Genomic DNA, 12,464 nt, shown 5'->3' on the forward strand with positions numbered 1-12,464 from the left:
AGACCACGTAGGTCAGTCTATAGACCACTGTAGCTGGTAATCCGCTTCTGAAACTCTCGCAAATCTATCTTTCAGGCCTTGATACGCGCACCAAGTTCGTTTCTTGAGTAAATACTTCATGTTAAATAATATGCCAAGTATTCGGGGACGGATTTGGCTCATTTTTCGCTGGATTCTTCACATTTCTGCAATATTACATAAAAACACAAAAGTAGACGGAAATAGGGAAAATAGTAGCATAAATTACACGAATGAGCTCTGAAATGCGTGTAAAATAGGGTGTAAAACATCATATTTAGGACACGCATCATACACTTTCTCGGCTGCATTTGCTACAACAATAAACTGTTCATCCTCATCCAGTGTGCTGGATTCTCACGGTGGTGCACACAACACATCTACGATACCACCACCATATGTCAAATATACAAATTCAGTTGCTGAATGGGCATGTTTGACACACTCTTCACCTGTGAAACATTGCAAACCAACCGCGTATTTCTCATCTAACACAACCATATCTTCCATGACTCTCTTTGCTGAAGCAGTGTAGTCATCTGCAAACTCCTGGACAAGGGACAGTATGAAGGTACATCTTTAGTACTATGAAGGTACGTTTGGGATAATAATCGAAAAGGTGTTTATGTAAACAACCACATCTAACAAAGAAAATATTTCAAAGTGAATCTTGAAAAGGAATAGTGAATACTTCGAGAATCAATGGATATACCTCCGGAGACGAGTACGAAATTGGAGATTTTGTATCAGTACTAACATCCCTCGACACTCTCCGCACTTTTTCAACCACTTGTCTACATGGATGAGAAAATCTAATTCTTTCCATCGGTCGACCTTTTACACGACCAAGACCAAACTGACCAGCTTCCATCTCCTACTTTTCCCTTGAGAAAAGTGCAGCAAATGTCCACTTCAAAAGAGTATAGTAATCTCTTTCTACGAATCGTTTTTCATGGACAACACGGTCAACATAAACAAGCTGCAAGTAAAAAAGGATTATGACTGCAAAATGGCAGGTTTTAAAACCATAATAACTAACAATAAATGTAACTCAGAAGATTTGTAACATTAGAAACAGGATAGGTCCACCAAAGTGATTCTTCTTCCCCTTCTTGACCCAATCCTTTGTGTTATACCGCAAACTCTCCATGACAAATTGACACCAATCAAGTTGACCAATGGCAGACACATTCCTCAGCGATTTAAGTACATGGTGATTGACGAACGACTTCTGATTGTTGCGCATTAACAAAGAGACACCAAGCACCATAAAATTAATCTTAAATTGATCACTGTAATCATCATGACAAATAATATGCTCTGCAAGGGTCTTGATATCCACTTGACCATCAACATGAAATTGAGCTTTCCAATGCGCGTAAAACGCGGCACATTCCGCATCTTCGTCACTACAGCATGAAAGTAAAACAGGTTTTCCTCCAATTGGGAGGCCAACAGCATCATGAATACAAGAAGCAGAAACACGAAAGCGGTGTTTATCAGGTAGAATGATGAAATCCGAATACGGGTTGTAGTTCTCAATTAACCAATAACCAAGGCATAAAGGAAGCCTTGTAACCCTTAGCCAGAACAATGAAGAAAAACCAATCTCTTCCAGAGCACACCATTGATTGTAATCAAGGTGTCGAAGGACATCAACAAAAATTTTAGGTGACATCCGGGTGGTAATACGGGAGAACGTTGGAGTAGGATCATCAACAGTAGGACTGAGGTTGTTCAACCTTGGAGAAATACGGCGTGTAACAGTTCCACGATCGCCTTTGCGCTTCAAAAAATGAAAGTAGTTTTGCATGTAATATTAATGAGTTGTGTTGTGTTGTACACGTTTCACGAAGAAATGTCCTATCAGTTTTATTGAAATGTGCATGATCTACAACAATAATGTGCACGCAATTATGACCTTTTGCATGTGGTCTTAAATTGATGCTACTTACGTTAAAAGTACTTAAAATTCAAACAAATATCCAAAAAAGCACAAATTAGATCAAACTAAAAATCAACAAACAAATCGAAATGTATAAGCAAGTTACAAAATCAACAAACAATGCGACAAATACAAATTCCGATAGCATGCAAATGAAAACGCAAATTTCGATTTTAACAACAACACTGAACTCAAAATTCATCAATAAATGAATAATCCGGCAAAATGAACAAAAGAAACATTAATTTAGGTTACAGTAGAGTTACATAAAACGGACTAAATAAATTAAGGATGAAATCGAAAAAAGCTTGAAGCTAAACAGTATATACCTTCATGACGAAATAGGTAAGAGAAAATCCAACAGAAAGATGAAAATGCAACTCTACAGAGAATAAGGAGAGATAAATAGTTGAAAGCTTAACGAAGAAGGTCTAAATCCATGGTTGAAAGCTTAACGAAGAAGCGCGAGGTAAATTTCAGGAAAAAAGAAAGACAAAGCCCTCAAGTTTTGGTAAAGGAGCGTGCGTTATAGGCCCTTAGATTAGCCGCGTCAGACAAGATCCAACGACTGACGCGCGTTCTCACCGTTCTCTTGGTTGTGCCATTCTCATATGATCCAAAATCTAATAATAATAATAATAATAATAATAATAATAATGATAATAATAATAATAATAATAATAATAATAATATTATTAATAATAATAATAATAATAATAATAATAATAATAATAATAATAATAATAATAATAATAATAATAATAATAATAATAATAATAATAATAATAATAATAATTGTTAATTTCCTAGAAACTTCCTTATTGTCTTACCCTATCACTATATAAGCCAGACTCAAACAAATCATTAGTTTTTATTCACATAAAATTCACAACAATTCACATAAAACGAGGGAGGGAGAATTTGAAGGGAGAATTAAATGGAGCTTTATCATCTTTCCGCCTTAAGATCTAAAGATTTCGGCTTTGTAGAGGATCGATACTAATTGGCTTATGTGTACGCGGATTTGTGAAAAAGGTAGGAAACTACTCAATCTTGTCTTATTTTTGTTATTTCTAAAAGATGGATTAAATGTATATTGTGGTGGATTGGTGGAGGATGAGTTTAACTGTATACAACGATCTTTTATTATCTTGCTGGATTTTGTCTTGTGCCATTGTCTTATATAATATTGGTTGATTATATTGCTGAGACTGAAATTATTATTGTATGACATTATTATTGTATGTTGTGGAGTTGGGAGTTATTATTTGGCATAAGTTGAGATGAGTATTATATATGTCAGGCACGGGGATGTGGAAGGGCCGTGGACCTGAAGCGGGACTGTGTGTCCGGACTGTGTGTCTTGGTGTGGACTTTGTGTCCCGGAGTGGCTGTGTGTCGTGATATGGGGGATGGTGTGGAGGATTGTTTACTATGTAATCAGGGACGAAGCTCGGACCAAATTTCACCCCGGGTCGAAATTTTTTGTTATGTTAACTATAAAATCGCTTTCACATGAAGGCTTTATGTAATAAAATATTACTCTCGTAGGTGTATTTGTTGACGATTCATTTGTCTCATTTGTCGAAATTTCACCATTTTTCCTCTCGAAAAACTCAATTATTGTTGGAGTTTAGTTGGAGTTTTTACATATTATAACTTTTAAAAAATATACTCCTTATATAACATTAAAGTTATGATGTAACATTTTATTTGATGAAAGAAGAAATCAAAAATAATTGAAGGGCAAAATTATATTCACCTAAGTCCCTAAAAATTACGGACCCACCATACATCTAAATCCAATTAGACAAATTATTGCTCCCATTTCTATGTAGTAAGCCTATACGGAGCAAACTCCATCTTCAATTTTCTATCATCTGAAAAATACAAAATCAATGTACCAAAAAAAAAAATACAAAATCAATTATTTTTGATTTCTACTTTCATTATTTACAATAAGGTAAGTAATCTATCTATGTTTATGAATTTTGCGATGAAAATAAAGAGTAAGCAGTTTAATTGAAATTTCAATCACCTCTAGACACTAAGTTTGCAAATCGAAAGGAAAAAAATAAATTTGATAAGAAATTACTTGAAATTGATCTCCAAATTCCGAAGTATCTACTTCCTATCAACGCAAATCGGCAATGGAGACTCGATTTTTTGTATAATGGCCCTTTGTTTTATTAACTTTGTTTTCCAGTAGTACTTATAAATTTTTTTACCATATATAACATAGAAAATTTTAATTTTTTTTTAATTGTGGTAGTTATTTGCAATTAATTTCTATACAAATTTAACTATGTTTCTATTTGTTATGGCAACAATGAATATGGAGATGATTCAGAAAAGGAAGGACAGATTTTTTTAAAATTTTTAGTAATTTTTTTTAAGTGTAGAAAATTTTCGGAAAACCCGCCCGGGCCATGACCCGCCTGGCCAGGCATGTGCTTCGTCTCTGTATGTAATTGTGTATATTAATCGATTATTGTAGATTTTGCTATTTTTATACATTGTTTTGTTTTCTATACTCAACCTTTGGTTGACGTGTGTTTGTGTCATGTCAAAAATAAAATGATGTTTGCTTTAATTGATGACGTCCTGTAATGAACCAATTAATATTTCCGGTTAATTGAGGAGCAGATTATATAGCAGCTTAGATTTGAAAAGCTGTCTTGGATGCTCGGGATGAGATTGGCGCGAGATCACCCTCTTTGAAGTCTAGATTGCCACTTTTACATATTGCCTAAAACGAAAATAGGGAAGAAAAGACGGAAAAGGAGGAGTATTATCGTTGTCAAAGCTTTTAAAAGAATCATCTAAATTAAAAATGTAAGGTTTTCATAGTGCCTTAAATGTTTATCATGGGTAGATTAAGTGAACACATGTAAATGATAGATATACAAAGTGTATTATCTTAAAACCAAAGATGAAACGCGTATCTAACTCCTGCCCAATGGAACAATATTAGTAATGTCATTGGTACTCTTTCACACCCAGGCCCTCCCTACAACAAATAACAAAAGTACTCTGAAAGGGTTTCCATTTCCTCTCACTTGCCTTTCTACTCTCTCTAGTCTCTTACCTACCAATATTATTTCAGAAACATTTTTACAAAAAAAAAAAAAAAAAAAAAAAAAAGGAAAATGGGCTAGAAATAGTTGAAAAACCAAAAGAGGAATTGGATTCCATAATTAGTATAATATTAGAATTGATTTCTTTCTAGTAAAAATAACTTGGCAACAATTTGTATTTATATATATTTATACAAATACATATAGATATAAAAGATGGGGAGAGGAAGAGTAGAGTTAAAGAGAATAGAGAACAAAATAAATAGGCAAGTAACATTTGCAAAGAGAAGAAATGGTTTGCTTAAGAAAGCTTATGAACTTTCTGTTCTTTGTGATGCTGAAGTTGCTCTTATTATTTTCTCCAACCGTGGCAAGCTCTATGAATTTTGCAGTTCCTCCAGGTATTTTTATTTTTATTTTTTTATTTAATTAATAATTTCCCTCAGTTTTTAAATATTAATTAATCTATTATTTATTCTTGATCGATAGTACCGTACTTTCCGGAGAATACAAGAATTTTTCTTACCAAACAACTTGTGTATATTTTGTGTTTAGTTTTTAGTATAGGGCATTTCTTTCCTGCTTTTTTCTATCTATAAACGTGTTGCTTAAGGAGGATCTATCAAAAAACCTTGTTTTTCCATTAATAATAATTAAAAAACATGATTATTGTATGTGATCTCTTATTTGGTTCATTAAGCTCATGATTTACTCCTTTACAACTTAATCACTACATATTTTCTTAATAAGCTCCAAAATTCTTTCTACTCTATCGTTTATTCGCGGCCAGATCGATAATTAATAACCCCCTTTCAGTTGTTTAAGTGTGAAATTAAGCCTTCTAAATTTACTGGAAAGCAATAATTAATCTTTTTAAACTAATAAAAAAATTAGATCAAATCAATTCTTTATAATTTTACTAGTTTTATACATGTGCAAAAAAATGCACCGGTTGAGAACTTGAGATATATTAATTGATAGTTTGATACGACACTGTAATGGTGAAACTTAGATGTGTTGTAGCATGTCGTAAGAAACTAAGAATATTAATAATATGAACATAAAAAGGCAATAACAATTGGCTTTTTTGTTGACTCGTTTCAATTAAAATATAAAGTATAAATGATTTCTCCGTTCACTTATATTTTATATGTTTTATTAAAATATATCTCATATATATTAAACAAACGTATAGAATTCAAATGAGTAGAGTAAATATTAATTTATATGACATGAAATTAATATGAGATCTATAGATATGTTTTTATGATTTGTCAGCCATGTATAATTTTAATGTGTGTCAATTAATACAGATAATATGCACTCGAATTTCATATTAGTTAATTTCAGAGGTCGTGGACGGTGTCCAGTTACCATATTAGCTACAGGTAGCACATTAATGGGTGTTAGCAATTGTATGTTCATATGGATTAATTGGTCAGTCTTACTTCTCATGAAATTTCATTTCGGTGGGCTACATTTACTTGCCCCAAATGCACTGTGTCCGTCAAACTCATTTTTTTGAATGAGATAATTTAGTCCACAAATACAAATTAGGGGGTGTTTGGTTGGGGGTGTTGGAATGGAATGGAATGGATTTGAGTGATTCTATTGTTTGGTTGGAACATTTTGGAATGGAGTTAGAATCCTAATGGATTCTAATTCCACCCCAACCCCTTGGAATCCCATACCCAGCTTCCCACTCAGGTTTCTAACTCCATTCCCCCTCCATACAATTTTAGAGTGAACCAAACAATAAATAATGGGTATGAGGTTCTGAATCCATCTCCTCATGGTATCTCATTCCATTCCAATCCATTCTGATCTTTTGAACCAAACAGCCCCTATAAATCCATTTTTTAATCAAAAACCCTACCCTATCTCACCCTTTCTCTCAACACTTTCACTTGCTCATTTTCTCACCCTCTCACAAATAGACATAGTCTTATACCAAAAAAAAAAAAAAAAAAAAAAAAAAAACAAATAGACACATTTTTACCGTTTGACCTTGACCCTCACCTCACCATCAAAAATCCAAACCTATTTCCTTTTTCCAGAAATTTATTTTATTTGAGAACATTGCTTTATTCATCTTTTCCCTAAAATCATGTTCCGAACTTAATCTTCACCATGTTCATTAGATAATCGCCTCAAGTATAGGAAGTCTTTTTGGATCAAAAAACATTTAAATTCACTATTTTAAAATGGAGATTGTAGATCTAGTCATCTAGTAAGTATTCCCTAATTTTTTTTTTAATTTTTAAGGTTTGTTCTATCTTTGTTAATCCAAAAGTCAATATTTTTCATGTTTTTTTAGTTTTATCCGATGTATTTTGGTTTATTTTTAAAATTATTTTTTTTTATATTTATTGAATTAATATATCTATTTTATATATGCGTTTCCATTCATTAGATGTATGTATTCCTTCAAATAAGTGATTTATGTAATCTCTTTACTATAAAAATCTGATCTTTTACTTAAAATATTTTTTTACTTTTATATGGGTATATTTTTTATATTTTATTAATTCTATTTCTGCAAAGCTATGTTTTTTTTTAGGTTTGAACTAACTTTGTGTAAAGAAAGGGAAATTTGATGGATTTTTTTCACATTGTTTTAATAAAATATAGTCTATTTATAAGTCTATTGTGTGTTTGTATATAGTTAATACAATGTTAGAGAAAGAAATTTAAGTAAAACTTTTTGAATTAAGTGTAAGGTAGGGAAGTAGGAGAATATTAATTGATGGGAGGAGAGAGGGTAATTAATTATGTACACACAAAGATGGGGTCCCACATAAACTAAAGTTTTTTTCATAAAGGTACCTGAAAACTGAAAAGCTAACTAAAACCTAAAAAGGTAGCTGAAAATTAGGAACTGGTAAGGTAGCTGATTATGTAAAATTATGTTTGGCAAACAAACTGAAAAGGTAGCTTATTTTTGTGAAATGACGTAAAAGTATATAATAATTATTTAATATTATAAATTGAAGGGGTAATAATGTAATTTAAAGCAGGATCAGGTACCTGAAATCTCAAATGCTACCCTGGGTAGCATTTCATTTCAGGTAGCTTATTTGTGCAAATAAGCTACTTGTCAAACACTTACAAAAAAATAAGCTACCTGAAATTTTTGTCAAAAAAGCTACTTCAGTCAAAAAAGGTACCTGAAGTGTCGTGCCAAACAGAGCCTAATAAGAACTTTCTAAATAGTTTAGCTTTTATAGTAAAGGGATGTTAATTTATACCATTTCTAACCACACAAAAAAAATTCACAAACTTATTCTACTTTTATAGAAATTTATTATAAAAATAATTTTTACATGAACAAATTATATAAAGTAATTAAATTTATATGAGTTGTATAATAATTGGTAAATTAAGAGAAATATTCTAAAATCTATATCGAATTGTATAGTATAAATTTAGAAAATTGTAAGAGTTAGATGTATATGTGTGATGAACTTTTAAAGTATAAAATAATTTTATCAGAAGTGTTAAGTTAAAAAAATAAAATTAGGTTTAATTTTACTTTTGGCTAAAGTACAAGGTTAGTTACAAGCCTTTAAAGTTAAAGGCTCATCTCGTAATTGAACAAACTTAAGAGGTTTGTTATCACTTTTATAATTTACTAGTTTTACGCCCATGTAAAAAATGTACGGGTTTAATTTTATTAAATTGAAAAAATTAATAAAAAGGTGAATAAGTTTAATAAAAATATGAGTTTAGTATTAAAGTTATACCGATGTAAAAAAGTAAAGAGAATTTATACGCTTAACTTAGACGTAAGTAAAAACAACGTATTAGCTCGACATTATAAAAATACACAAATTCTTATTTAAGATGACACTATCCATTTAAGTTTCGTACGGGTTTTATATATATATATATATATATATATATATATATATATATATATATATATATATATATATATATATATATATATATATATATATATATATATATATATATATATATATATATATAGGATGAATAAGACAAAACAAAAGAATTATGCATGGGAAATTAAAATATTTGTCCTATATATCCGTGAGGTTGATATTGACTCGTTTTAAACTTAAAACGGATAATAGCCGATAAAAATACATATAAATATGAAAATTATACTTACGGTTTAAATCCTAAGTTGGTTTTTTAGAAAATCATATTTACATTTCTTTTTGGTTATGTTCTTGTAAAAATATTATTGGGATTTTTGTAAGTAACTAAAATATCCCGATAATTAATATTTTTTCCGCATGCAAAATAAGTGTTCATAATTTTTTTGCCATAATTAATTTTAATGGTTTTTTTTGGTTTTTTCATCAAGATATTATAATCTGGATCTTTGTGTCAAATATGGTGTATAATTTGCTTGTCTATATTTTAGTTATTATTATTCATTCGATTTGTTATTCTTTAATTAATTAGTTTGAAATTTATTAATTTTTAGTCGTTGAATATATGAATTTTTGTTCAGATTTTCGTTTTTTATTTTTTGTATTTTCCTTTTTAGCATAAAATTTTATGTAAATAAACTTTTATCATAAACATAACATACTTCCTCCATTCAACTCCACTCTACCACTTTTCTTTTGCACGTTCGTCAACGCGTGTTTTACGCGGTAAATATTGTTAGCTACGTATTTGCAAAAATTATAAAAGTTAGATATTTTTAATGTACTTGTAAAGACGAATCAAACAAGATCTCACATGAATATATTTTCACTTATGTATTGAGAGAAAATCGAGATTGAATGTGCACATGTGAATAGTGTCGAAAATAGAAATAGGTAGAGTGGAGTTGAATGGAGGAAGTATGAATGAATAAATGGTAGGAGGAGAGAGTAATTAATTGAGATAAATGATCGTGGGCCCCATTTAACCAAAAATGAAGCTGGAAATAAGAAGCCTCTAAATGTTTTGTCTTTTATAGATAGGAGATTTTCAGTTTATAATGACTTGGGGAGTATTAATATGTACTCCGTAAAACAAATTTAAATCAAAAACTAATGTAACCTAGTAGGCTAATACCCCTACCCTAAAAATGGGACAAAATGGGACAGAGGATTTCAACTCGCCAATTAGGCTAAAGTATTATGGACTTACGGAGTACGCAAATAAATATTACAGAGCACATTTTTTTTATGAGTAAAATATAGGAAAGTTTGTATAGGTAGATTTCTCTTGTGATTCATGAATTCTCCTTAAAATATTACGGATTTCATTACTTGGTTGCCTTAGATAAAATGTGAGGATTGAAAAACAGAAAGTGTAAAGTGAGGGTTTTTTTGTTGTTTTTCATTTTGGCGAAAGGACAAATTGTCAATTTATATGATTTCTCAAACGATAAAAAAAATAGAGAAATTGACTTATCTACTCCTCCTTGATCCTTCAAAATAACCATGAAATATGAGAACAATAGTTAGCTGAAGTAGTAAGAGCTCTCTTACTCCAACCATAAAATTGAGGGTTCGATTTTCACCCGCGATATAAGTGCGTTAATCAAAATAACCCTGAAATAAATTCTCTTATGATAAAACCAACTAGTTTATATATCCAACTTAAATTCGGATGTAAAATTTTATTTTAAATATTATTTCACATGCATCTCAAAGTTTTATGTAACACCCCATAAAATGTGAGGGAAGTTGTCCCACTTGGAAAGAGTAAGGAGATCTTGAAAAACTTATAATAGATTCTACCCACCACTTAGTAACAAGGTCTTTTCCTTCTGGGGCTTAAGTGAGGACAAATAATGGGCCCAGAGAGAGCATCCCATCGTATTGAGATTGTGTTATGACGGTGGCGAGTCGGGTCATTACATTTTACGTCAAATCAACAAAACGATCATTATATACATGTTGAGATATGTGTCGATATATTAAGATATCGACGTTATAATTTAGGAATATGGTATATTAAGAGCATCCGCAATGGTGAGGCTCCCCATATTTTATCTCTCCTTTTCTTATTCGTCCACCACATTCTTCACTAACTTTTTCATCTACCCTCCCCATTTTATAATATCATGTGCGCAACAATGAGGTTCCCCAAAAAAATTAAATTACTCACAACATTTTGGAAACCTCCACAAAAAAACACAAAAAAATCTTTGTATTTTCTTGGGGACCTCCCCTAAAAGTATAGGAGCCCTAAGTGATGGGGTGTAATCCCCTATAAAATCTAGTGCAAAACAGTGGCGGAAACACTGTCGAATGGGATTAAATACACAAAGATAAAAGTTCTAACTATTCTAAATTGAGAATGTATAAAATTCTCAAGCATAAAATTAAATGGTCAAGTCTAAACAAATGCCACTTTTATAAAAAAGGCGAAAATAAAGAAAACTTCCAAAAGTGTTCAAGACTAAACCAAAAAAGAAAGCAGAAAAACAGAGTAGGATCTGCAAACTACTCGCTAGCTCACACAGAAATCCCCAGCAAAGCTAATACCTGTCATGTTATAAACATAACAGCCACAATCAGTGGGGAGTAACTCGACGTCCTCCCAGCCATATCACATGATATAAATGTTACAGCAGCAATAATATATCAAAAATAGATTGAAATATCAAAACATATGTAACGAAAATAAATTATCAAACTCACGCTTAAGATAAACGTGTTGCATGCTTAAAAGCAAAATTCCTCAAATGACAGAATGAAAATAATATAGTTCAGGCTAGATTTTCACTTTCGCTATACTCCTTGACACCGCAGCATCTTACACTAGTTTCGGGAACCCAGTGTCACGCAAAGGTGACCAACTCCAGGTCCACTCACTAGACAACAAGCTATAATAGGACACGTCTTACCACGCAGTGCGAAGTCCTAGTCTAAGTACATGTACATGACTTTACGACAATTTGTACCGCCCGCAGGATACCCAATCATATAGCTGTATAAGAACCCGTATGCCTTAGTTCCTTATTCTTTGCCCTTACTTTAATTATTCCAAACTTAAAATATCTCAAAGATAGTCTCTTATTCAAAGTATATTATTTCACAGGTTCGTAAGTGAACTACACTTTTATTTCTTCAAAACCAAAAGCTTAGACTTCACTTTCAAAAGTATAAAATAAATTCAAGGGCTTTAAAATAGATAAGTCACTATAATTAAAACTTAAAACTATTAAATGACTTAAAATACTTTAGTAAAGATATATTATTTAGGCCTTAATGAGACGGAGTTCTAAAACAGTTTTGCTCAGGGAGCAGGATATATGTTGTCGATTACTTATCCTTGTTCATGACGCAAGGTGTGTTCATCATGTTTGAGCCATCAGTGGCGTATCTTAGGTAAGTTTATCGTCGTTCTAGGACCATTTGAGTGTTGCAGGACGCTGGTTGATGAGCAATCCCTCAACTCCTTTTGTTGCATGCATGCTGGGACCATGACTACATTGAGTACTCGACGTC

The 12,464-nt window shown here is 31.5% G+C and overlaps 1 protein-coding gene across 2 annotated transcripts in view; it reads left to right on the top strand.

Moving 5' to 3' along the window:
• The first annotated feature begins 4,917 nt into the window (after positions 1 to 4,917).
• The window catches only part of LOC141633370 (MADS-box protein CMB1-like), an 85,318-nt gene continuing 77,771 nt past the window's right edge, over positions 4,918 to 12,464 (top strand). For both annotated transcript variants that reach the window (XM_074445859.1, XM_074445860.1), the window contains exon 1: positions 4,918 to 5,441. In XM_074445859.1, the coding sequence (XP_074301960.1) occupies positions 5,257 to 5,441 (185 nt within the window). In that variant the 5' untranslated portion in view covers positions 4,918 to 5,256. The remainder of the gene's footprint in view (positions 5,442 to 12,464) is intronic.

Source organism: Silene latifolia, chromosome Y (assembly GCF_048544455.1).
Source record: "Silene latifolia isolate original U9 population chromosome Y, ASM4854445v1, whole genome shotgun sequence".
Classification (NCBI taxonomy): Eukaryota; Viridiplantae; Streptophyta; class Magnoliopsida; order Caryophyllales; family Caryophyllaceae; genus Silene; species Silene latifolia.